This window comes from Mus caroli, unplaced genomic scaffold (genome assembly GCF_978045245.1).
Source record: "Mus caroli unplaced genomic scaffold, Mus_caroli_1 scaffold_10, whole genome shotgun sequence".
Lineage (NCBI taxonomy): Eukaryota > Metazoa > Chordata > Mammalia > Rodentia > Muridae > Mus > Mus caroli.
In genome coordinates, this window is record NW_028227265.1 from 15,721,216 (window position 1) to 15,748,889 (window position 27,674).

Consider the following 27,674-nt stretch of genomic DNA (forward strand, 5'->3'; position numbering starts at 1 on the left):
AGATTATAATTTGATTACAACATTAATCCCTTCCCTTTCCTCCCTCCAAACCTCCATATACACCTCCCTCCCCTCCTTCATATTCTTCAGTATATGTTATCATCATGATATCTAACCATCTCTTAGGATCATACAAAGTAAAGTTAATTACAGTGAATGACATTTAAATCCATATACCCCTTTTAAATTTTTTTACTCATATATGTGTAAATGTGTATAATTATGTGCATGTAATGTGTAGGTACATGAGAAGATCAGAACAGGGTATCAGACCCTATGGAGCTGGAGTGACAGGTTATTAAGAATGACCAATATGGGTGCTACAAATAGAATGTTAGTTTTCTTTGTAGCTCTGGCTATCCTGGAATTCACAAGGTAGATCAGTCTGGCCTCACCGCACAGAAATCCACCTACCTCTGCCCCTGGAGTGCTGAGGTTAAAAGGCAAGTACCCCCAAGCCCAGATGACCAGCAGGCACTGCTTAGTGCTGAGCCATCACCTCTGAGTCTGAAAATACTCTCTGGGACTCCTCTTACCCACGGTGAATACCAGCAATTTGCATATAAGATGCTGTTGACCCATGCAGTCTCAGGAGGCTCACTGTACTGAGGGAGATGATTTTGCTTCCCCAGTCTGTGGGTTCACCAGATCTTTCCATATATCTCTTTGCGTTTTATAATCGGACGAGAATAATACAATCCCTGGAGTAATTGACTGCTGTCAGTTAACCCTGAGAAATAAGAACATGGCCTCACACCAAATAAAAGCACCTCCTGCTTCTGGTTATTTTTATATGTCAAAATTTTATAGGATCTCTTCATAGGCAACCCAGAGTTTAAACTAAATGGAAAACAGACTTTCACTTCATCACGAAGTCACGAACCAGTCCTGTTTTGAAATGCTGTCTCTCTGTTACAGGCTTTTTCTCTCTCCACATCCTTGGTGCTATCTGGATTCCCCATTTCCAACAGGTGGATGTCACTCTGTCACAGGTCTCCTCAGTGGCCAAGGGACATTCCTGGGGCAGATAGTGTTTTTTTTTAGAACCGTCTCAAGCCTTGAGTAATTTTAGGCATTATTTAAATTCATCCGTCACATTCCTGCTCTGACGTGCAGACTCGGACACAAACAACCTACATTTCTGCATTGCTCAACGTGAAGGCCAGTCATGCGTACACACAAGTCCTAGCCCCCCAAAGAAATCCACACAGACTTGGCAGTGGTCTGCTTTCTGAGATCACAGCAGATACAGTTTTTATGAAACCAGACAGTTTCCATCTATTTCGACTTGTTCTCTCTACGGCAAAAGTCTGGCAGAAGGACTGAAAAGTCTCTCATTAAACTTATGAACTTGTTGCTCATCTGGAAGACTTAGAGTGAGCTTATGTTTCAATAGTGCTGAGGGTACTATGTGTGGTTGGTTGTGTTCGATGATGGGGAATGCCTGTCTTAATTCTGCATCCCCAAATGCTTTACTGTTTGTGACTGGGGACGTAAGAATTATATATTAAAGTGATAGAAATAAAAAAAAATAGTTGACAGCTAGGGTCAAAACTTGCACATAGGTTCTTTTGGAAGAGGGATGGGGGGTGGGGGGGAACTGGTTTTATCTGAAGTAGACAGATGTATTTATGCCAGGCTTTTTTTTTCTTGTCCTTTGACAGTGTATAGACATACATGGCATATTTGGATTGTTGTACCCACTACCTCATTATCCTCCCTTATCCCCTCCCAAACCCATTGAACCCCTTCTCCTTCCCAACACATCCCCCGACTTCCGACTTTTGTAAGCATGTATATGGACATGTGTGTGTGTGTGTGTGTGTGTGTGGTGTGTGATGTGTGATTGAGTTTAATTACAGTTGCTTATCTGAGCATGGGTACGGGTCATTCACTGGAGCAGTGGCTCCATCAACTTCCCAAGCAACCACTAAAAGCCAAGGGCTCCTCAGGGAGCTACACCCCTCCCTCCCCTCTCCATGGTGGAAAGCTGATGGCCCAAACTTGAGTAGGTTCGAATGCAAGTAATCATGCCTGCTGTGGGGCCATGAGCAGGAGTCCCAGCACATCCAGATGACCTCATTCCATAGCTCCAGCCCTTAGGTTCTCATTCTTTCTGCCTCCTTTTCTGTGATGTTCCCTGAGGCTTGGTGGAGTTGACATAGGAGTCCCATTTAGGACTGAACACAGTTGTTAGCCTTTGCATTAACCACCGCTGCTGAATTCTGGGTTATGGATGAAAACTTAGATTTCCCTGTTTTAGGATTTATATAGCGGAAATCAGTGGCTGAGACCTTTCAGTTACTTAGTACTGAGGGAAAGGCTTTGCTAGGAAAATCCTCCCTGGGGCTTTGTGCTTTAGGTTACCTCCCTACTGCTGAGCTGCATCCCTAGCCCATGGTGTGTGTCTGGCTGGAGATAAGGTTCTTGCTGGTTGGTACTTCTCATTCATTCTTTTCTGTCCCTCAAGCTGTCTGTCTCTGTGCGTCTGTCTCTCACAGGTACACAGGCACACAGCAGTGAAATAGCCATCCTCTAGCAAGCTGTCCTGCAAAGGAAGGGAATTCCTCCGGAGTGTTTCCTAGTGGTATGACTTCATCCTTATCTCCTGAACAGAGAGATCCCGAAGGCAGGGAGGCAAGGTTGCTTGTCTTTCTCTGAAATCTGATCTTCTTCTTTTAAAAGAACTTAAAATGTAAAAGGCTTTCCTTTAGGTTACAAAACGTTTCCCCTCCCCCTCAGCAGTGTTGGGCTACCAAAAGGGCACCTTTAACTCCTTTAACTCATTTGCAAGCCCAGTGGTACTTGATAGCATGCCAAAGGAACCCTAAAGCTAAACATAGAGCAGCCTTGTGAGTTAGCAACAGTCAGCAGAGATACAGGCTGACCTCAGGCTAATTTCATGGCTGGAAAAACATATCTCTATGAAATTACTGTGAGCTGAATATCACAGTGCACACTTTTAATCACTGCATTTGGGAGGCAGAAGAGAGCTGCTCTCTGTGAGTTCAGGGCCAAGCTGGTCTGGCACAGTGATTTTTTCAGGCCTACAGAGGCCTGTATGAGAAAGAGGGGGGGCGGGGAGGGGAGGAAGTATAGGGACACACAGAGAGAGAATATGAATGAGAATGGATTACTATAACAAATAACTTAGCCCTGCACTTTCTGGCAAAGGGAGATGCTATGGAGCAAGGGTCCAAGTGAATGGGCATGTTGATTAGTTAGATGACCATGGATAGGCACCATCCACGAGCCCCCCCCCCCCATCTTTGTGATAATTCTGCCTAAATCCTTCCCTATGTATAATAGCTATAATGTAATAGATAAAGGTGCTTCTTAAGATGAGTGAGCTTAGACAAAAGGACAAAAGTCAAGAAACATGCAATCAGTGAAAATACAGAACTCAAGAGGCAAGGGAGAAGTGGAGAATAAATTCAGAATAGCTGACTTAGACCCCAGGTGAGAGACGACCATTCTCCACAACTTTCCGCGATAACAAATGATTCGTCTCTGTCACCATAACCTGTTTGAAACTGGAGCCTCAGGTTAATTCATGGCACGTACTTCTGTGATGGATCAGCAAGCATTATTTCCCTCCGTTAGACACGGAGGCATGAGTTAAAACCCTCGCAGAGAGTCAGTGAATCCGCCCTCACTTTTGAAGCTGCTCTTCAGATGAATTCCCAAGTTGTATGTTTGTTGCTTATCTAGTCCCTCCCATGAATCCACGCACGACAAGGTGACGAAAACTGGGTAAATTAACATAATGTTGGGGTTCCAGAAGCCACATGACCTTATAAAAAAAAAAAAACTTGAAAAAGTTACCCAGAAGTCTGAAGCTATAGCTTCTAGAATGCATAAGGCCATGGGTTTAATCCTTAGTAAAGCACACACACACACACACACACACACACACACACTATTAAGAGTCAATAGCATGTTAAAATAAGCTATTCTCAGCACTTTAAACAGTTATGGTCTCTTTTGCTTCTTACACTAATGAACTCACTACAGTTGTGTTTGCCTGAACAAGACCTGCACAAATTCTTTTTGTAAGTTAGTTTGTTTGTTTGTTTGTTTAGTTTGGGGACAGTATTTCAATAAGTTGCCCAGGCTAGCCTTGAACTTACATTTCATCTGACTCAGCCACTGGAGTATCTGGGATTATAGGCCTGAGTCACTAATTCAAACTAAAACTTCACATTGGAATCCTAGACATGGCTTCAGAGGCTGAGAAGCAGTGTTCTGAGAGCATATTGAGTGTTCCAACTCGGTAATAGGATATATTCCAGCCTTTGCCAGCTGATATTAAAATATTCACTTATAATCTGATGACTGATAACATCTTTGTATAATATTAACATTAACTTTAAATGAAAGAAAACATTTGTAAACCTTTGCCTGGGTGGGGTACAAGATATACTCAAGAGACATTGCTCTCACTATGTTGAAAGCAACCAAGCTCGTTAGGGAACTAGGGAGCTGGCTCCATTGATTAAAATGCTTGCTATACCTGTGTGATGACCCAAGTTGGGTGCCCAGAATTCACATAAAAAGCTAGGTGTGGTAGCAACACCAGGGAAGTGGAGACTGGGGATGTTGGGGTTCACTTGCCAGCTAGTTTATCCTAATTGATAAACTAGGAGCTCCAGGTCAATGAGAGAAACACGGGGTCCCGAGGAACGAGGTAGAGAGTACCCGGAGAACAACACCCAGGGTTTAATTCCAGCCTCTACAGGCACTTTCCCAAACCCACACTTAGGAACCCACGCAATCAAGTAGACAATGGAAAACAAGAACCATGATATCACAGTAGAAGCCAGTCTTTAAAACCTATCTGTCAAGTTGGATTTTCATGAGACAATTTAGAAAGCATATGCACTTGTTTAAAAAAACTACACTTTCAATAATGAAGCCAATATAATTCTCGTAGAAGAAATGTGTGAATTTTAACAGAAACTGAAAAGCAGAAATTTTTTTAAAAAGCCAGTTATCTACCTAATATTGTCTTGGGTGCCCTTGGCAGAAGCTGCTCCCCCCACTTCAGAGGGCAGTTGGTAGGCTCCAGTCTCCTCTGTGGTTTTCTAGCTTAAGAAGCTGTGACTTTTATAACTGTGCACCCTGCGGTCAAAACTGCAGAGTGCTGTGTCTGAAGGCAGGTGGTTCTTGTGTTAAAGGTAGACATTAAACAGTTCTATTAAGGACCTGGAAGTATTTAACGGGGTCGCTTGCCAGCTGTAAATTAGAGACCCAATCCCCGTTGGCTGGAAAGTTCTCTGGACTAAATCCAGTTAAGTAGACTGAATCACTGGCGGTCTTTCCAAATTTGCACATTTAACAGCTTGGCTGTTCAGCCTGCTGTGCAACGCTGGGCGGTTCAGAAGTGGCACCGCTGTAATGCAATGAGCTGCCACCACGGCAAGGACGTGAAGCCTGCGGGATTGGGGGAGTGACTGTGTCAGCCACCCCAACCCCAGGCTGAGCAGAGCAATTCGTCATTGTTGATGGAGTCATGGGGAAGGTTTTTAAATAGTTGTGGATGACTGACAATATCATTTTCAGGAGGTTTATTGTCTGAGGCATTCATAGAGGAAGTGGGCCCTTGAACATCTCTCCAAAGTCCCTGTGCTTCACAGTGCTTATGTACAGTTCACAGGATTATGATGGTCACATTGAAATCCTTGGGTGTCTTTGACAAGGTCACAGACCTGTGGTCTCCCTCTATGAAGACTGAAACTGTAAATCAAATGACCATTATGGACTTTAAAGTTTTCAAGTTGTTTCTTTAAATTGATTAAGTTGGTTTGAGCTGGCTTCACAGCCATTGGTCCTAAATGGTAGCAGAAAAACTTGTGTTTTTAAAATGGAGTCCTATATTTGGTTTACTGGAGTGCTGGGTTCTTCTTTAAATCAAGGGACCTTGGATTTCTCTTTTGCTCTGGGATCACAGATGCTGAAATGGGAAACTGAGTTCTTCACCAAACTCAGGTTTCTGGAAATAAGAAGAACCTATAGAGATTACCTTAGGCAAAGTGCACAGTCTATTTCCAGAGAACGGTATGAAGCAGCAAACACAAGAGGGGAGGTTCCTCCTCTGGGTGCTCCATCTTCTGCCATTCTCCTCCCCACACAGGATAAAGAAAAGGGCAGACGGTGCCTAAGGTCAGTCTTTGTGTGCTTGGAGTTTATGTGCTTCGCCCTGCTGCCTGTAGAAGTCGGTCCTGCTTTCAGAAGGCTTTTAAGGGCTCACGTTAAAGTATTCAGCATGCTCTCCTCTGGTTTATGTATTTGCTTTTAGCACACATGACTGCTCATATAACTGCACATGGATTTATAGCTATGTGGACAGCAAGGTCGGGTCTTAGGTTTTTAAACTTGGGGTGCTTTTAATTCACTTAATGCCTTTGCAAAAATACACTCACGTGTTCCACAAATAAATATGAAGAATGTGTCTTGTGTGCTAGTGTCTATAAAAGTAATAGAATGTATACAGAAGGTTATTATAGGGGGTTGTGACTTACTGACTTAAGACTGTTTCCTGTGAAAATTTTCAATACATTGTGCCTTTTAATCTTTCTTTCTCTTCTTTCTCTCTCTCTTTCTTTCCTTCCTTCCTTCCTTCCTTCCTTCCTTCCTTCCTTCCTTCCTTCCTTCCTTCCCTGCTTCCTTCTCTCCTCTCTTTTCTTGTTTTCAACTTATGGGTTATATGGTCATTATAGCTTTTAAATATCCTATTCAGTGTTCTTAGCTCAAATATTTTACTTTTCAAAGGACTTTTCCATATTTCCCATTAAGTGAGAAAGAAGAGGAGATGGTATTTTTTTTTTTTGTCGCTATAAAGCCTCAGAAAAGTATAAGTCCCCTTTTGTTCATTTTGACACATGGCTCAAGCCCTTGCCAAGATATTTTGATAATTACATCTGGGCTTCACGGGACACACCTGGAATCCAGGATCACAAATTCAGGCAGGCTCTCTATGTAGTCCAGTTCCATTTCTTAAACAAAACAACTGCAGCCCTGGGGAGACAGAGTCAGGAGGATCAGGCATTCCTGGCCACCCTCAGTTACCTAGTGGTCATGGGATTTTAGATAGTCTTTCAATTACCCCTAAGTTTCATATATATGTGTGATTTCCCTCTGTAGGCTTTAAAGCACTTTTAATTTTTGGGGTGACCATGGCAGACTTACTCTGACCTGTGGATCTGCTTTACCTTCCCTGCTGGAGAAGATGACATTTCTCCTCCCTGTCTGTGGAAGTCAGAAATGATACAGTGGTGCTTATCTCAGTGTGGGTGACATGAGAGGCAGTAGGACAGAAGGTACACTAATGTGAAGAGCACACCTCATCCTGGCCTGCTGCGTGAGTGTTGTTAGAATCAAAAGAGTCTGGTGTGGGTCCATGATCCTGCATTAGCTTGTAAATGTCAAAGGATGGGCTTCCATCTCGAGGATGCCTTCTCAAGGGGAGGAGAAGGATGAGTGAAGAGTAGCCTTTCTGCATACAGGAAAAGAGATCGTATCTAATGTTGGACTTGAGCCTTCCTCCCAAATACTCAGATTCGGAGGCTGAATGAACAGTGGGTTAGACAGATGTCTCCACATTTCTTCAGATTTCATAGAGAATGGCTACCACTAGTCACTCGCAATAGGTTGAAATTGGCCTGACTTATGTTTGAAGTTACTAATGACCTGGGCTGTTTTCAGGCTAGCTAAGCAAGCCAGTGAGTCACTAGCCATGTTCCTCCATGGTGTCTACTTCAGTTCCCTCTTAAGCTCCTGCTCCGACCCCCTCAATGACGGACACATGGACATGGAAGTCCAACAAACCCTTTCGTCTCCAAGTTGCTTTCGGTCGTGGTGTGGATCACAGCAACAGAAAGGCAAACTGGAATGTGATGGGGGAAGAGGTCTGAGACAGGGGCCAGGCAGAGCCATCATAGAGATGTCAGGGAGGAGTGGGCTGCAGAGACAGACACAGGCTTCTGAGGGACACCGGGGAAGTCAGCTGTTGAATAATCAGCTGAGATGGCAGTCTGGGAAATGTGGCATCTTGGTTGTTTGGTTCTTAGTGTAGAGGAAGCTTTTCTTTTCAGTCTAACTTTTCAGTGTTGCTGGGAAGCCATGTGTTACATTAGCTTCTGAAAGGATATCTAAAAAGTGAAAGTACCGGATACTATGTATGCTCAATGGAAACTTGTCAAACCATTTTTCCCCCTTTAGATTGATTTGGGGGCAGGCAGGCAGGCAGAGTGGCCTCAAACTCACTCTGTAGCCAGGGATGACCCTGAACTTCCTGAGCATCCTACCTTCACCTCCCAAGTGCTGGTATTACGTGGGCCTTGATAATGTGGTCCTGGGTCTGAACCCAAGGTTTATGGATGCTAGGCAAAAGCCCTTCTACCTGTTCTTCATCCCTAGCCCCTTGCTTGCTTGCTTGCTTGCTTTCCCAGTTACAGAGCAAACTCAGGGGTTTGTACTTGCTTAGCAAGTGCTCTCTACCATACCAGGGATCTAAATCCCAAACCCCTGTTAAACTACTCAGCTCACCAAAGTGGTCACCCTTGCAGCTTAAAAAACAAACAAACAAACGAACAAACAAAAAAAGAAAACAAGAACTAACATTAGTTTGTATTTCTATTTTCTTTGGATTTTTGTAGAGGTCACTTGTAGCAGTAAACATCAGCAATTAGTTTGAATAAAGGTGTATGGTGGCGTAGAAAGCAGAGATAAGTCAGCACATTTTTTTTTCCCTTCAGAGCACACAGGCACGTGCCTCTGCTATGTACAGCTGAGTGTGACTCCACCACCGTACTGTGGCATCACCCTGCTAAGGCCTTCCTTGGCTTGCCATATCTCTTCTGCATCTCACAGGTCCTCTGTTGCACAGAGACAGTGGCAACCGAGAGTGTTAAGATTTGTCAACCTGCTTTAGCTGAGGAGCAGGGAGGGTGAAATATCAGTAAAGAGCAAGATCACCTCCTTTCCTGGCTTCATTCCTGTTGCTGTGATAAATACTCTGGGGGGTGGGGGGAAAGCAACATAGGGAGAAAGTGGTTTTAGATCATAGTTCAAGATTATAGCCCTTCCCTGATGGATAAAAATCAAAACAGGAAGCCGAAGCAACTGGTCATATTTACAGTCAAGAGCAAAAAGAATAAATGTATCCTGATTAGTATTAGCTAACACTTTCTATTCTTATATTGTCAAGGATCCAATGCCAGGGAATGGTACTCTCTACTATTAAGCTGGGTCTTTTTCTATATCAGCGCACTCAAAATAACCTCCCCACCCAAGACACACACACACACACACACACACACACACATATATATATATATGTGTGTGTGTGTGTGTGTATATATATGTATATATATACATATATACATAAATATACACACACATATACACAAATACACACACATATATATATACATACACACACACATATACACACACATACATACACATTTCCATATACACACATATATACACACACATTTCCATACACACAATCATACACTCATACAGACAGACATGCACACAGGCCAACCTGGTCCAGACAGTCCCTCACTGAGACTCTCTTTGCAGGGGATTCTGGGTTGGGTTGAGTACACAAAACAAAACCATCATAGTTTCTGAATATAGATCTGCTCTTCTAATTCTAGTTTGACTGTGACTTGCCTGAATCTACTTAATCTGACACCAGAAGATAGCAGAAACACAGAAAGAAAGGCCAAACAAGGAGAGCAGGGCATTTTTATTGGCAGCTGGTGAGAATCTGAGTTAGTTCATGCTAATGGTTCTTCCCGTTGTGTGGAGTCTCAGCTTCATTTCTGACAAAGTGTAGTGATGGGGGTAATACAGAACCAGCTGTTGACGTGACTCTGTCTAGAAGACTCCATGATTGGTTTGGTTGTACTACCACATGATACTCGCACCATGCTCCCTTCAGTGGTAGACAATCCTTCTGGAGACATGTAAGCTACCAGCAATATGAAACCCTTGTGGTAGCATGCCAAAGACCAGTGTGGCACAGCGGTACAGTACCACCCAAGCCAACTTTAATTGAGGTGGGATCGCAACAGACAGAGACCAGGGGTTCCTATTTTTAACTGGCTGTAGCCTTTGCCTCTGGAGTGTGCGTGCCCAGTTCTGGTGGTGAAGAATTTTCCACAAGACTCACGGGGTAGAAGAAAACCAGTTATTTATATTCATGAATTGAGCTTGAGAGAGAGAGAGAAAAATGGGAATGGCTTAAGAGAGAGGACACCCAGAGAGTGTTTGCCCACATCAAAAAGAAGATTAGAGATGGCATTGGAAAAGCACAGTCTTTCTTTCTTTCTTTCTTTCTTTCTTTCTTTCTTTCTTTCTTTCTTTCTTTCTTTCTTTCTTCTCTTCTTTTTTTTGCAGATTTTATTTAAATCTAGTCATTTGCGTGATCTTGCACATATATTCTTTTAATGGAGAAAAAAAGAAAGCATTGTAGAGTTGTTAGAGGGATGTTCTGAGATATTATACAGAAAACGCTGGCAGAACACCTGATCACAAAGGAGACCCACAGGCCACAGCTCGCCAGGCAGCATATGTATGGGGTCAGATTAGCCCTGAGTCCTGGCCCAGATTTTAGATTAAATCCCTCATACTACATACTATATTGACTCTATTGGGATTTACTTTATCTAGATATGTGTGACTGTGTTTGTATGTGTGTGTGTGTTTGTGTGCATGTCTGTGTCTTTGCCTGTGCATTTATGTGTTTGTACACACAAATGCAGGTGCCTGAAGAGGCCAGACGTGTATATTGATTCCCTTGAAGCTGTAGTTAGTTACAGGCGGTTATGAGCCACCCAGCAAGGACGCTGGGGACTGAATCAGGGTTTTGTGCAAAGGTGACATATGTTTATAACCACTAAGCCATCTATCCAGTCCATGTGACCGTTCCATTTAGATATCGTATGTAGATACTTTCTCTTTGCAAACCATCTTAGAAGATTCTATCGGAACCCTACGTGGACTGTACAGTAGGGACAGGTAACTCAGACTAGGATATACTATAATTTGAAGGCCTGCTTATTCTGTGCTGGGCTTCAATCATAAAGGTTTATAGGTCAGTTTATAATCAGTATAGAGACATTCTCATTGAGTCTAACTATTCCCCATGCAACACTAATGTGTGTGTGTTGCTTAAGATTGAGACCCAATGATATGACATTTCTTGACTATATTATTTGTTTGTGTGTGTGTTTGTGTGTGTGTATGTGTGCACATGTATGTACACACACTCTCATGTGGGTGTGAGCAGTGGAGGTCCAAGGATACTTTGTCGATTTTGTTCTCTCCTTCTACCATCTTGCATCTCCCAGGGATGCATTTAGGCCGTCAAGATCACGCCTGCAGCTGCTGAGCCATCCTGCTGATGCATTAGCCTTCATTGTAAAGGCTCATTTGCTTTATCAATATTGATACCTTTACTTTTATGTGATTACAGAAAGCACCAAATTGGGTTTCTCAGCATCTATCTACTCCAGTTTTGATCCTAGCAAGTCTAATAGTTTAAACTGTCACAGGAAGCCTTTTAAAAAAAATTATCATGTAACATTCTTGAGACCAAGAGATGACCTGACTTTAGGACCAAAATGACATATATCTTTAAAATGGTCAACAAGATTTCTGCAGTCTGGCTGGTATGCTGACCTCTTCTCACCTTATGCAGATTCTGACACAAGGCAAGAATCCGGGGATCACTTGGAAGTATGCACTTCCCAAGGTCGTGAATGTAACTCAGCCAGCCACCAAGAGATACCACCACACCTGGCGCACAGTACAGTCTGACTGCTCAGTCACCTGCGGTGGAGGTAACTTCCTGCTCTGCTTCCCAGATCATCCCTGCTTACAGGTTTGATCCCGGCTATGGAAGGACACCATGAACTCTCGGGAACTGCAGGGCACTTTAGATCCATGTCTCTAGGAAACAAAATTATTTGGCTGAGAAATGCAGCTGATTGTCAATCATAAAAGGAGAGTGACGTTTGAATCATGTCTCAGATGCTGTTTCAAGGGGGAAAAAAAAACATATAAATGAAAAACAAGGAACAATTCAAAGTCAAGCCATGCTCCCTATCTGGAGGCTAAACATGAGTATTTACAAAGAAATGTGTGCCTCTGGTGGGGAATTTTAAATACTGGGGACCAATCCATATGGTCCCGCTAAAAGAAATATTTACACAGACCAGTCATAAGCTGGTAGGTATGAATGGATATTCAGAGTTTAACCTTTTACCTACATTTCCATCACCTCATGGTGAAGTAGCATATTAGGGTTTTCACATATACCTCACTAGTGGCTTAATTATTACGTATGGAAGTGTTTTGCCGATCTGTATGTATGTGTCCTACATGTGGCAGTGTCCACAGAGGGCAGGAGAGGACACCAGAACTGTCTGGAACTGGCCTGTAGATGGCCTTGCAGAGCTGCTGTATGGATGCTGGGAATCAAACCCTCTAGAGGCAAGAGAAAGATAACCGCTAAGCCATCTCTCCGGTATCTCACTACTGTTTTATTGATATAAATACTTTCCATTTAGACCTATACAATTTATGTCCAAGATTCCTGGCACATTTTATTTTATAGTTACTCTGCTTCAAATAGTATCTATCACTTGATGGTTCTAGAGTCCATTTGAAAATTAAAAGCATATATTAAAATTACTAAAGTATAAAATCTATTATTATCTTGGGGAATAAATGGAATTCCAATGGGTTGAAATTGTATCCAAGGGAACCATTTTCACAAAATATGTGGATTCCATGTCTTAAGTAGGATACCAGAATGCTGATTGACCCCAAACTAAGCTGGGAAACTAAATTAAATGGGTTGTCTGTGTGCCTCGCTGTGTAACTTCTGGTGTCTTACTAGGTTACATAAGCATCAAGGCCATTTGCTTGCGAGATCAAAACACCCAAGTCAATTCCTCATTCTGCAGTGTAAGAACCAAGCCAGCAACAGAGCCCAAGATATGCAACGCTTTCTCCTGCCCAGCCTAGTAAGTTGTCTGCAAATGTCTCCTTGCTTGTATGTGTTCTCCCACAACTTGGTTACTGGTAAGACATAATGAAAAGCCCCCTGCCTATACTTTCAGTTGGAAGGGATTCAAATATAAACACAATATTTAAAAAAAAAATCCGGAAAAGAGAAACAGCTGAAGTTGGATCACGAGACCTAAAAATATGAATTAGACATATTAGATACTTATGTTTTGATCTGGAAGCTTGATGTATAAAGACGGCTTTTCTTCCCCCAGCAATAGTAAGAGTTGGACCCAGGGTCTCATGCTTACCAAGCAAGTGCTCAATAACTGATCCATAGCCACAGACTCCCCCCACATTTTAACTTTTGAAGAGACCATCCTCTTTCCAGAGTAGAATCAAGCAGATATTTAACTGACACACAATCCTGTATTAGTTCAAGGTGGGTGTTGCCTAACTTTTACATAGGTCATCCAAGAACGCAGAATGACAGTAATGAAGCCCAGGAAATCAAAGATACAAACTGCGCAGTAGTCACATGCAAGCTGGAGAGGTGAAGGCCAAGTGGTGACTCCCCCATGGATGCCTGTCCCTCCGGGGGCCACACAAGGGGTGGCGTGGGGTGTGTTCTCACACTCATTTTAGCCATGTTACTGCTGGAAGATGAATCTAAGTAATCTTCCCAGCCAACTGGAGTCCTTCTTAGCTGATTTATCTTAAACCAAATATATTTCTATAAAGCAGTGGTGAAGTCATCAGGGTCGCACACATCATTTTAGTAAGTGACACGGTGTTGTGTGTGTGTGTGTGTGCTTCCACATGTGTATGCATATATATAATATTTCATTTTCCTATAATTATTTGTGGTTTCAAATACCCAACAATCCTGCAAGCCCAGTTTCTCTCAGATTCTGAAGCTAATTATGTCTACAAAGAGAAGAGGGCATGGGGAGAGGGCTTCTGTAGACTTTCCTTTTTTTCCATGATGCATTTAACAGAAAATGTTCTTGACTATCCTGAGTTTATCTGTTCTTTAGGGGAACTGGGTATAGTATATGTACTAATGTATACATACAGAATCATAACACTGGTTGGCAAGATGATATATTCCTCCTATCACCAGTTAGACCACCTAGCAAAAGAAACGGACTCTTTGACACATATCTCTATGCAAGGAGCATGCTAAACTAGAACTTCGAGTTCTAGAACATCTAGAACTTCTGGAGTCCACTGAAAGCTGTGTGCTGTTCTGGGAAGAACAAGCTTGTTGTCTGGAATCAGATCAACCCCTTTCAGGGTCTGCAGAGGGAAGCTGGTGTCACAGGTGGGCTCCTCTGCCCTCCCTCTCTCTGTTCTCTGCCCTTGCTCAGTGTCAATACATTCAATTAGGAGACTTGCTCTTCTCCAAGCATAGATTAGAAAGGTGGCTCTGGACTCTGAGAAGCTTGGGGACAAGGGAACCACCTGATCAGATTCTGTTACTTTTTCTGCATGAAGCATATCATCAGTACTCACTGTACATCAGGCTCTGAGCTGAGCATTGTGGTATAGGGGGTGACAGGATATGGTCCCAGTCATCAGCAACAACCTTCCATGGGAGAACGGAAATGATGGATCAGCACAAAGGACTGAGATGCAAAGCCCTGTGCTGTAAAACGCTAGGTATTAGGCAGTAAGAGATGAAATGGACAACATGAAGTCTGTGCCTTCGGTAGAAGTAGATTACAATGAAGTCAGTTGAAGATGTAGCCTGGGAGCCAATCACAGGAGGCCAGGTGTGCCACCCAAAAGTCCCTGTGCGATGTTCTTCTCAATGCATGTGCAATCCATCCTATTTCCCACAAAAGGCAAGAATTTGAGTTTAACAGAAAAAAATACAATTCATGTAGGCAAATGGTGAAACTAGCAATTTCATACTATTTTTAAAAAATATTGTAAGGTACAAAAATTATATAAATAAGAGGAATTATTTTATTAGATACATTGTCGGTGACTTAAAAACAGGATGGTGTGGATTTTCTGCTTGACTCTGTAGACTGAAGATGTGTCACAGTATCTTAGTTAGGGTTTTACTCCTGTGAACAGACACCATGACCAAGGCAACTCTTATAAGGACAGCATTTAAATGGGGCTGGCTTGCAGGTTCAGAGGTTCAGTCCATTATCATCAAGGCAGGAACATGGTAGCCCCAGGCAGGCATGGTGCAGAAGGATCTGAGAGTTCTACATCTTGTTCTGAAGGCAAACAGGAGACGACTGGCTTCCAGGCAGCTAGGATGAGGGTCTTAAAGCCCATGCCCACAGTGACCCACTTCCTCCAACAAGGCGATACCTCCAAATAGTGCCACTCCCTGGGCCAAGAATATTCAAACCAGTACAGGTGAAAGCCAGACAAAGGGAAGAAATACGATTAAGGGAGGTAATGAAATTGTAGAAGTCTAAACACAGCACAGTGAGCTACTGATTTGGTCTTCTTTTCTAAAAATAATCAGTACTTGCATATCCATATCCAAGGTAACTTGTAGTCATCATCACTGCAAGTCAGATGTGTAGCAGCCATATCTACTGGCTCTTTTTAATATCTGTTTCAATCAGTCAGAAGGAAGTCTTGAAAAGGAGCCATTGTTCCCATAGATGGGCATCTATGCATTACGACTTAAGATAGTTCTGGAAAACCTTATCTGGCCATCTTTAAATAAATAAGTGACGTGAGGCGAGATCTCTGCCCCATCAGTAAGTTGGTAAGGCCAACTAGAAAAGGCATGTGAGGAGCTGCTCACGTAGAACGAGCTTCCCAGAGTCTCCTCCTCTGAAGTGTTGCCTCTCCCACTCACCCCTCCTTCTGCTTACACTTCCATTAGCCTTGAGGTTGTACTTTGGTCAATCTGGGTCACTGCTTATCAGCCAGCCTTGTCTTGATGCGCATATCCATGGCTTCACTGTGTAGTAGGGCTGCCTTATGGGAAGACTGCGACCTCACTCATCTTTCCAACCCCAGAGGGTAGGTCCCTGACACATAGTTAAAAGCTCGGTCAATTTGCTTGGATGAACTGCTCAGAGAACAGAATATATTGCTAGGCTAGGATGCGTATTTTGTTTTCCAGAACCTCGTGATGATTAAATGTGCCTCCTTACAGCATGCCTGCTATCCCAATGGGTGTCTGATCCAACAGCCATGAAAGAACAGTTAGTGGGCTGGGCGTGGCCCCGATTGGTTATAAAAAGGATCAGAGGCCTTTCCTAGGTGGTTAAGTCTTCCCCAATAGCTGCTTGAGTGGTACTATCAAGCCTTGACTCTACAGGAAGTAATTTTGGTCCCCTCTGAAAGTTGGTTGCCAGGGGAGTGGAGCACATGCAGCAAGTCCTGTGCCGGCGGCCAGCAGAGCCGCAAGATCCGGTGTGTGCAGAAGAAGCCCTTCCAGAAAGAGGAGGCGGTGCTGCATTCCCTCTGTCCAGTGAGCACGCCTACTCAGGTTCAAGTCTGCAACAGCCATGCCTGCCCTCCAGAGTGGAGCCCCAGCCCCTGGTCTCAGGTAACTAGTACTGGTCTCAGGTAACTAGTACTGCTTTGGAAGCACTGGTTTTGGTCTACACGAACAACCAAGTGGTGGAAGTACAGGTGACTTTGCAGCCGGTGGCAGCAATGTGCATCTTCATGGTGAGTTAATAAGGCAGTGCCTGGGAATCTTCATGTCAGCCAGTACCAATTTAGTGGGTCTTATCTGGCTGGAAGTCTTGGACCTCTTATACCAGAGCTAAGGCTCTTCCTTAGTAGTCCAGAAATTAGCATGGAGACTATTTAGGGCAGCCTATGAATACAGATAGAAGGGGATTGGCGTTCAGTCCTGGCTACTAGAGATATGGATCCATGAGTAAGGCACTTGCCACCAGGCCCAGCACATGAGAACAAACTCCGGTACCCACACAATTCCTGGAAGTTATCAACTGACCTCTATGCATACAGAATTAATTAATTAATTAATTAATTAATTAATAAGAGGGGACACAGAGAACAAGATAAAGGAAAAAGATGTGATTTTTGCTTCAGTGGCAATGACATAGAGCTAAAAGAATACATAAGAAATGGCACCCGGTTTGCAGTTGTCATGAGGCATAGATAGCATCAGTGGGGCAGAAGAGGCAAAGGGTAGGAATTGCCTACTCTGCGCACCTCATAAATGTCCTGTAAAGCAGATATCTTCTTCTGGGAGCATGTTCAGAGACGTGCTTGGAAGTGAATGGGCCCTACTGGCATCTAGAACACAGAGGCAAACATCCTCTGGGGCCCAGAGAGGTCCCCACAACACAGGACAAGTACCAGGACTTCCCTACCTTCAGCACCTCATCTTAGCCTGTGTAGATGGCTAAGGTGCGATAAGTGTGGGATAAGGCATGCACCATGATGCTAGTTAGTGGCAAATGGCCCCTCATCTGCTGTGCTTTTCCTTAAATTCTGTTCTCTCCCAAAGGAAGTGTATTTCTTACCAAGTTTAACAATGCACCACCAAATTCCCCAGAAGAGACTAGGGGAAGATTTTTAATCAAAGTAAGACTGTACTTTATAGGGAACAAGGATCTAAGAGTAGGTGGGAATATATTGAACATAAGAATGGACCCATGCAAAAAAGAGGACAACATTTGTTTATAGTGTGGAGTAAATCTTAGTAGAATGTGGTGTGGAATCAATGTTTCTTTTCAATTGAGAATTGCAAATGGAGGAGGGCTGATGGAGCCACTTGTGTATGATGGGCATGGACCAACCTAAATGGGTGCTGCAGAGTGTCCAGCACATCTTAAAGTACTCAAGCTTTCACATGGAAATACTTTGAATGGTTTGCTCTTTTTAAAGTTGAATTGGAAAGACCAGACCTGCCTTGAGTAGTTTCAGGATGAACATGAAACAGAATTCATTTCCCCAAGCAGTTCAGCTCTTAGACACAGGTCACGGCAACAAATCAATTTCTTTTTCAACCAATGGATATAGTTTGCTCTTCTGAAAATATTGCAAACAAAATTAAGATTTTATTAACTGCTCAGAAATTATACATGAGAGAGCAGTGATAGGTTCCATGGCTCAGGTTTCCAACTCACTTATCAGCTCCTGTTTCTTAACAGCTAACTACCTGGGCTTCAATCCTCAAGTGTTTCCTTTGAAGAGGATGATAGCAATGAACTCAGAAAGTTGATGGACAGTTGTATGATACGTGGGCCAATTTGTAAACCAAAATCTATCATGCTGCATGTATTGCAAAGTTCCAGCTGTCACAGGATGTACTAACCATGAGATGAATGAGAATTTACAGTGGTCCCTAAGCCCATGTAGGACTCTGCCCCAGCCTATTATTTAGGTACCAGAGGCCACATCTCATTTGGACTGAGAGAAAAAGAGGACCCCAAAGATCAACACAGTGTTAGAGCCCTCCAAGACAGTCCTTGTGTGGAACCAGTTTTCTAAGAGATCATGAAAAGTTTTTAGCTGCTCCAGGGAAATTTTTTGCCATCTTATCTGGTTTACAGAATTCTCAGGAAAGTCAAAATAGAAAGTTCTTAGAAGAAAATAAGTAAACTTCCCAGGGTAGCGATTTAGATTATGCAAAGTTCTTCAGAAATATTTGATAAGTGCATGGATCCTTTGTCTGGTAGTAAGTGCCATGCCCCATGCCCAGGGCAAGTTCTTAGGAATAAGAATTTTGCTCTTCTTGACACTGTCATTCACATCCTCACTGAGTGCGTGTACATATTTCTACTGTGCATTCTGTGCTGGCACAGTAATATTCCTTAGACAAATTCCCATGCCAAATAGAGGAAGACAAGTTCTGGTACAACATATCCTGTGCCTGAAAACAAAACAACAAAAAAACCTTTGCAATGATGAGTTTAGTTCATCTTCAGACTGCTAGACTCATCTAGCATCCTCGGGTACTCAGATGTTTCAAGAGGAAGCTAAATATTCCATTACTATATTCTCAGTGTTTATTCAACTGAAATCCATCTGAAATGGGCGCAAATGGCATCTCTTCTCCTTCTTCTCAAGTGTTCCAAGACCTGTGGACGAGGAGTGAGGAGGCGTGAGGTCCTTTGTAAAAGCCCTGCAGCAGAGACACTTCCCGAGAGCCTGTGCTCCAGCAGCACCAGACCCGAGGCACAGGAGGGCTGTGTGCTGGGACGGTGCCCCAAAAACAACAGGCTCCAGTGGATTGCCTCTGCATGGAGTGAGGTATGAGTTTAGGCACATAACTGGGGGCGGGGGGTGTTTTTATAATTGCTTCCTCTCTCACCCACACTCACATGGCTCTTTTCTGTGCATACATGTGCCAGGTGCTTATCTATTGCTGTTTCTTATTTGTTTCCATGGTTACAAAACGTAAAGAGATGATTGCTTGTGTTCCATGTGCTTTATCAAATTCTCACTTAACCCAGTGCAGGAGCCCAATGCATGTGGTAGCAGCACCCATGTTTAATGTGGATCTTCCCACCTCATTACAACCACTCTGGAAACTCCACGTTGCTAGGTTGTTTTAAATCTAGTTTCTAAACCTGACAGTGAGCATTACCTACTGTAAGGAGCTTGGCGGCCACACATCTGTTCCTACAATGTACTTGTGCTCTTACGTATTAAGCACTGGCCGCATCGTGAATGCAATCCTACAGCACCCCTGTCTTCTCTCCATCATTTTATAGAAGCATTCATTACTGTAAAATAGCCAAATGAAAAATGTGCCCTCTTTGCTACCAGCCATCAATATGCACCATGCAGGTAACATTGAGCTAGCTCCTGCTTCTTCATCTTTACAATGGAGCTAACATATCACCGTCATATTTTATAATATTTATACTGATGTATCGAAATGTTCACTTTATGAAGACCCTGTACACTGCCTAATAGTTTGAAACAGTCTGTTCTCTTTCAGATTTCTCTCTTTCCCTCCCTGGTGTAACACACGGTTAGAATAGATCTAACTGCTGGGATAATAGCTGTTGTGCAGTGTGTAGTGCATCGCCAGTCAATAAAAAGCCGAGAGCCTATTAGCAAAAGGCAAGAAATAAAAGAAGGGAGTTCTAGGAGAAAGATAGGAACTCTGGGAGATAATCAGAGGCAGGTGATTCACCCAGACTCTGTGGAAGTTGGACCCATAAAACTGAGGAGAGGTAACTAGCCTGGTGGCAGACATAGAATAGTTTAAACGGGTTGTGTAAGTTATGAGTTAATGACCAAAGCTTATAGCCTATATATTTGTACATAAAAAAGCCTCTGAGTCATTATTTGGGAACTGGGACATGTGGTGTGGAGAAGCACGAGGTGACATCTAACCAAGGTGCACACAGATAAATATAAAGGTAGGCAATTATTCGATCTAAAATGGTTCTGACTCGATCATTTTCATTCCATGGCTCAAACTCTCCACTCCTCAGAGAGGTCTCAAGTAGTCTTCTCTACTCCAGTACAAACCCAGCTCCAAGGATGGAGGCTGGGGCAAAATCAAGAGTATTTTAAATTATTACAAGATAATATACAGGGCCTTGACAAAGTGAGTAAACCAGTGACCTCAGCCTCATGCATCCATGTGGTTGGTACCTCATCCTTCCTGATCAACAGGGATCTCTCTTCGTAACTCAGAGAAAAATCACTTCAATGCTCCACCCTTTGATTTCCTCCTCTGTAAGTGGAGGGACTTGACTGCTGTATCATGTCATTGACACTGCGTGGCTATGCAGCTCAGCAGATTTGATGTGGTGTGCTCTCTGATACCACCTTTCTGGGCTCCTAGTGTTCTGCAACCTGTGGCTTGGGTGTGAGGAAGAGAGAACTGAAGTGCGTCGAGAAGCTCTTGCAGGGGAAACTAGTAGCATTCCCAGAGCGGAGATGCCGCAACATTAAGAAGCCAAGCCTGGAACTGGAAGAAACCTGCAACCAAAGGACTTGCCCAGTGTACAGCATGGCGGTGGCGAGCTGGTATTCATCACCATGGCAACAGGTTGGTGCATGCAATTTAGGAGGCAGATGGTCAAGTGAGATGGAGCAGAGGGGTATTGTCCTTAGCCCATCAACCGCTGTCCCACTGTGTAGAGTTGAGATGGTTGGCATCATTTGAACTATCCCACCCTCTCTCTATGAGCCTGGGCAGGTACCACAGTCTAGCAACCATAATTTTAGACCTAGAAAATTGGAAAAAATAAATAAAGCATTGAATAGAAAGCCTGTGACAGTGTGCTCACAGCAACTGCTAATTGCTGCCATTTGAAACCATCACTTCGGGGATGGTGCTTTTACCGGGACTTCCTGGCTGCTAGAGCAACATGTTTCCAAAGGACATACCCTAAATTTTGCCAGCCCCTGCCTGTGCTGTGTTCATGGTCTACATGTACTTTCTCATTCCACAGTTGCATCATTTCTTGTGTTCACCATTATTGTCACAATTGTGTGGACAAGGAAGGTAAGGTAAGGGCAAGAATGTTCGGCCATCAGCTGATAGAGCTGATATTTTCTTGGGGTCACTAGTTGGGTTCCATAAGAACTGGAAGCTATGTTGAGGTCCTTGAGATATCGAGACTGCAGCACTCACTAATATAACTGAAGCTGCTCACCACACCCTGGTGGCACCTGTGTATAACATTGAAAGGTACAAAGTGGGACCTGAGAATTAATCACCAATATAAGGGGATTGAATATGTCTAATCGACTGGGCATGGTAAAAATACACACACACACACACACACACACACACACACACACACACACAGAGTCATAGGCTTCTTAAATTTTGTAATTTTATTTAACCTTTACAAATTCTTTTTTATGGTTTGTGAAACACACTACTACATGTAATTAATATAAAGACATTTTTACACAGGGGAATCATATGCTTTTATCTGAACAAGTAAATATAGTCAGAAGTCAGCCAACAAATACCAGGAAGCCAGATGTTTCCCACCTCAGGCACCTGTTTTTGTATAATAAAGGCTGACTTTACACCTAAATGCTTATCATATATATATATATATATATATATATATATATATATATATATATATAGAGAGAGAGAGAGAGAGAGAGAGAGAGAGAGTCAGACAATTTGGTGGAAATCATACGTCTGTATTTGAATGTTGGGATAATCCCTAACTGCATCCTCTTTCCTCCCAAACACCAGGCCACAGAGCAGTATTTGTACGAAATGAGGCTGTCAGCTGCCTGCAGTCCATTATAAAGCAACAGAGCAATGATCTATTGACAGTGTTGCTCCTCCCCCAGTATATCCTTGTCTGTCCTTCAGCTGAAGATCCATCAATTCTTCCTGTTGAGGACAAAAAGAAACTCGGATTCTTTTTAATTGGACAGTAAAAATCCCTGGCTGTTAGGTACCATGCTACCTCAAAACCTGACTGAGCACCATCCCAAAGTGTATGTCCTTTATGGTCCCTGTTTCAAACTAACCCCATCCATTCTGGCATCTGACTGAGGTTGCCTGGTTTTCTGGGACTCCATCCCTGGTCATGTCTGGATTTGTTTCTGAGTTTTTAAGGCATTTCTGGAGCCTACCTCCTGACGAACCCCTTAACCGGGGACACACACTCTCGGGTGATACAATAGCCTTTGTTCAAGTTTTTTTCTGATAGACCACACAGCTCACACTGGGCTGAATAGACTTGGTCTGCATGCCTAGACCTGGCTGCAGGCATCTGCAGGCATCTTGGTCCTGAATATTGTGCTTCTGTCTGTTTGATGCCATCGACCTCAGAAAGGATGCTGCACATCTGAACTCCCTTCTCTCTCTCTCTCTCTCTCTCTCTCTCTCTCTCTCTCTCTCTCTCTCTCTCCTTGGCAGTGCACAGTAACCTGCGGGGGAGGGGTCCAGACTCGCTCTGTCCACTGCATGCAGCAAGGCCGGCCTTCCTCAAGCTGTCTGCTCCAACAGAAGCCCCTGGTGCTCAGAGCCTGTAACACCAACTTCTGTCCAGCTCCCGAAAAGAGAGGTAAGGGACCCTTTGCCCCATTACCTTCACCAGTTTGAAGAAATCTCTCCCACAGCTCATTACAGTTGGCTGTGCAGCTCGTACCTTGCACAATTCTATGGCACCCTGACCCCAATCAGCATCCACGGGACTGCGTGCTTACCCTTGTGCAAGCCCAACTTTAGGGCAGTTCTGGTCAACACCATATTGTTTGCATGATCTGAAGGCAGCAGTTCTCTCGGTAAAGTCTTTCAGTGATTCGATCTCGGGTCATATCACCACTCTTCCTTTTTAAGACAAAATATCTGGGGTGTGAGATGTAGCTCAGCTGGTGGCATGCGTGCCTAGCATGCACAAATCCCTGTGTTCCATTCCAGCATGACAGAAAACTAGGCATAACTGTTCACACCCGTAATTCTAGTCTTTAAGAGGTGAAGTCAGGAGGATTGGAGTCATCCTTGGCTACATAGTAAGTCTGAGACCAGCCTGGGCTACATGAGACCCTCCCTCAAAAAAGGTTATATTTGCACTGGTTAGCAAAAATTAAGGTAAACAAAATTTCCCCCGAAGGAGCTCACATTTCCACTGGCAAGACAGGGAACTTACAACCCATTAAAATGGTGGTGTTCTTAATTGGTTCAAGTGCAGGGCAGAGGGTGTTGATGGGTAATTCAGAGGCATGCTTAGAAATCTAAGCCATTTTACAGTAGTCCAGCAAAACACTGGGACATATCGGTCAGTCAGATCAGAGTCTTTCTGTTGCACACGACTGCTGGGATTTCTTTTCTGTTTCACCCAATCACCTGTTTTCCAAGCCTGCCGAATCTCTCAGCCTACTTGTCCAATCTGTGGTGAATAATAAATACTTGGTGCTGTCAGTCAGTCCCTCCCTCTGCCCTGCCTGTCCTCCTGCATCACTTCCTGTCTCAGCTGCAGTTGATTGGCGGCTCAGGACATCAGTATTCTTTCTTCTTTTTTTCCTACCTTAGCCTGAGTGACTGTAGGATATAGAAGCTGCTGAAACGGGATCATCTGTAACCGATACTGGGATTCTACTTGGAGGAGATTTAGTATTTTAGAGTGATAGGGAACATTCTGCCAGATCCCATCTCCACCCTGTCAATAGCCTGTAGTCAGACTGCCCTAGAAGAAAATGTGACCCCTTAGTACTCTGGCTAGTCCTGGGAGCACCTCTCAGACAGGCACGTGAGAGGCAAAATCATGCTAGTGTTGTTTTGCTAGCATCTGATACTTCCCTGGCTCACAAAGGCCACTAAGTATGCAGTAAATGAGCCATGGTATGTACGGTGAGTCTGTTCATATCAAGGTCACTAAGAACTTACCTTGTATCCCCAGGACGCCCATTGTGTAAAAGAACATAGCAAGCAGGGTCCTATTCTGAAGCTATTAATGACTACAGAGCCTTGTGGGAGACACCACAACAAATACCCACATTGAGAAAGAGATGGGGAAACTGGCTTGACAGAATGGTCAAGTCAGACGTCAGAATTGAAAGCAACTTTCAAAGAGGGCCTCTAGGAAGTAAGAAAGGCAGGCCTTGCATTTGTTTAGCAGAGGAAAAGGCAAAAACCAAGGAACAGAAAGATACTTAGAGTAGAAGCACAGTTGAGGACTGTAGAGGCACAAACCAACAGTGGCACAGGGGCCTTATCGGTCATCACAGAGACATCAGATTTAGCCAGTTAAGGAAGAAAACCATGGGGTCGGTAAGATCATGACCATGGGTCACTTGGAGTAGAATGAGAAGAGGATCTCCTCATGGTGAGGTAGCTGCTGCTATCCAAGGAGAGATGGAGGAGTTTCTAAGGAAGGTGGGATGCTGGGTAGATTTTGAAGACTTAGCCAATGGTGCTTGCTGCTTTTCAGCATGCATGGAGAGAGCCAAAGAGAGAGGGCTCTTACATCAGCCTCCACAATGTAAGCCTGGTTCATATCTCAGATACCCAGTCATTCATAACTGTTCTTATCATCAAACATTCATGAAGCAAAGAAGGGACCATACACACATAGCATGTTGACCTTTCTCACTCTGCCTTCTTGTCTACATGAAGCCCATGGCCCCAGATATATGCTTGTGTTAAAATTCCATTCTGTTCATAGGAGAGATGGCTCAGTGGTTAAAAGCACTAGATGCTCTTCCAAAGGATCAGATTCAATTCCCAGCACCCACATGACAGTTAATAATCATGAAACTCCAGTTTCAGGGAATCTGATGTCACCTTCTGGCCTCTATGAGTATTGTATGCATGTGGTGTGTAGTCACATCTAGAAAGAGCACTCACACATAATTTTAAAATGTTTTTAAAGTGAGGGGAGAGTTACCATGGTGAGGTTATTAAAAAAAAATGGTAGTACGTGCCTATAATCACAACACTTAGGAGGCAGAGGCAAAAACATACCTACAAGTTCAAAGCTATCCTGATGTATAAGGACCATCTTTCAAAAGAACACAAAGATAGGTGACCATCAAGGTAGGACCATAGTTTCAGTGGCCTATATTATCTTCCAAAACTTCCATTGTGCCAACAGAATAATCTAGAGTATAAATAGAATGATTAAGGCACAGAGATACATGCTACCTAATCTGGGGCATCAGAGGTAGACACATATATAATAATTGAACTCATGTATGTGTGTCGGTATATGTACATACATATACATTAGGCAAATGGAATATACTTGAATCTTCATCTTAATGTCTGACTTGAATCATGAACCTAGTTAGTATATAGCAAACCATGTTTCTGGTGTAGGAATGTCCATTTCAGGGAATTAAACTCCATTCTTCCATATACTGATTTAAAAAAATATTGTTATTGTTATTTCTCTCATATCATTTACTAGCAGGTAAAAGTTATCAACACTGAGTTTAGTGTGTATCTCCAGAAGTCACTGGAAAGAAAATAATATCCCACCTCACTTTTAAACCTAAGTTCCTATACCATATGCTTTAATTTGATTATTTTAGCCGCTGTGGTTAATTTTTCCAAAAAAGAAAAATGTAGACACTCGTATTTCTGTTGAGCTGAGGGACAGGACTTAACAAGTACAAAACTAAATCTTTTGCCACCCAGAGCTTATTGTTCAGTATGAATTTTGAAACATGTGAGGAGCATAATACTCAGGCCAACACAAAGTGACAATTGTGTTCTAAGTCTAAAAATCATTGGTAACTTTAAGAAAAATATTGATCTAGGAACTGCTTTGTGATTGGCACTATCTTAAGTATGGGGAAAGAAACCAGTGAGGAGTCAAGACCAAGATTCTGGTCACAAAGCTTTTGCCTTCTAGAGGACAGATAGAGTTAGCAACCATGCGGTGTTGAAGGTGGGTAACTTGAGTAGAGAAAAGCAAAGAAAAGGGTGAGAACCCTCCCAGCAAGGACAAGTGGTGGACTGGTTTGCTGTGTGGGCAGAGAGAGAGAGAGAGAAGAAACTAACCTGAAATGTTAGGGACAGAATTCCTGGCAGTAAAGGGGACAGTGGTAGTTAAAAGTTCACTGCTGCATCGCTGATCAGCAAAGAGCCTAGTGTGGTTGAGTCTGGAAAGAGAGGAGTAGTTGGAGAGGCAGGGAGGCAGGCTTCAGGTCCTAAAGCTTCAGCCTCCACAGCAATCACCATACCGTGGACGATTTAGGGATGGGAAGACTGGCTCAGGGGAACTGGTTTGTGTCTGAAAGGGATTCCTGGGAAATGGGGAAAGGCATGAAAGGATTCAAGAACCCAGGACTTTCGGCACTGTAGGCGGGTGTGAGTCACAGAGAGAATCCAAGCTGGGGCCCACACCAAAGGAGTCAGGAGAGCTGTGGGTCTTTACTGTATATCCAAAGGCAAGAGGAGAGCAACTAAGAAATGTTCCTGTAGAAGGTACTTCCCTGGGACACTATGTCTGCACTAACTGCCAGGTTATATTCAGACAAGTAGACATGTCCTCCTATTGGGTATGGCTTTTGGTTTTTCTAACACTACCCCCCTTGTTTAAATTTCACTAATTGACACAGTCCCTTTTGGCATCTTAATCCTGCCCTGACAAAGCTCAAACATATCATGGGCAGAACACATGGAGGAACAAGGCAGTGGGCCTACTAGGTCTCTGTTCTGTAGGCCCTCATCTTAATAAGAAGGCCGGAAGCCTTAGCCACTATGCTGAATGCTTTCTGTCCTTTCAGATGACCCATCTTGTGTGGATTTCTTCAGCTGGTGTCACCTGGTCCCTCAGCACGGAGTCTGCAACCACAAATTTTATGGAAAGCAGTGCTGTAGATCATGCACAAGGAAGAGCTGATCTTGGGGTCTCTTCACCCTCCTCAGACCAAGACCTTACCCGTCCATCTCTAGGTCTTCGTATCAAGACTACAAACCACAGAGGAAATCCCATAGGGTTTAAAGAATGGACAGATAGCCACCGGCCTTCTTAGTTGACCCCTGGAAAACACATGGTACTCTAAAGCACTTGACAATGAGAAGCGATGACAAATCTAACTAAGAAAAAAAAAATAGTCTTTGATTTGCACTGTGATTCAGAAGACGAGAGATGGATTGTACTGAGATAAGTCAAGTTTTCATTTTGACAAAGTGTGAACTTCGTTGACTTTGGGACAGGTCTTGTTCCCACATATGTACTCTTGAACATCAAAGGATTCAACAGCAAAGACATCTATTTTTTAACAGTCTTTAA

At 43.3% G+C, this 27,674-nt stretch overlaps 1 protein-coding gene and 1 non-coding gene across 4 annotated transcripts in view; both read left to right on the forward strand.

The window, feature by feature from the left end:
- Positions 1-27,281, forward strand: part of Adamts18 (ADAM metallopeptidase with thrombospondin type 1 motif 18) — a 155,421-nt gene extending 128,140 nt beyond the window's left edge. For 2 of the 3 annotated variants that reach the window (XM_085844260.1, XM_021170369.3), the window contains 7 exons: positions 11,714-11,855; positions 12,917-13,043; positions 16,354-16,558; positions 19,060-19,242; positions 20,795-21,001; positions 22,850-22,997; positions 27,166-27,281. In XM_085844260.1, coding sequence (XP_085700386.1) covers positions 11,714-11,855; positions 12,917-13,043; positions 16,354-16,558; positions 19,060-19,242; positions 20,795-21,001; positions 22,850-22,997; positions 27,166-27,281 — 1,128 coding nt within the window. The remainder of the gene's footprint in view (positions 1-11,713; positions 11,856-12,916; positions 13,044-16,353; positions 16,559-19,059; positions 19,243-20,794; positions 21,002-22,849; positions 22,998-27,165) is intronic. The other variant, XM_085844261.1, reaches the window with a different exon arrangement.
- On the forward strand, positions 25,998-26,117 carry LOC115031843 (small nucleolar RNA SNORA40). The gene has a single exon (XR_003837491.1). It is a non-coding gene; the product is annotated as a small nucleolar RNA SNORA40 (small nucleolar RNA).
- Positions 27,282-27,674: the final 393 nt, after the last annotated feature.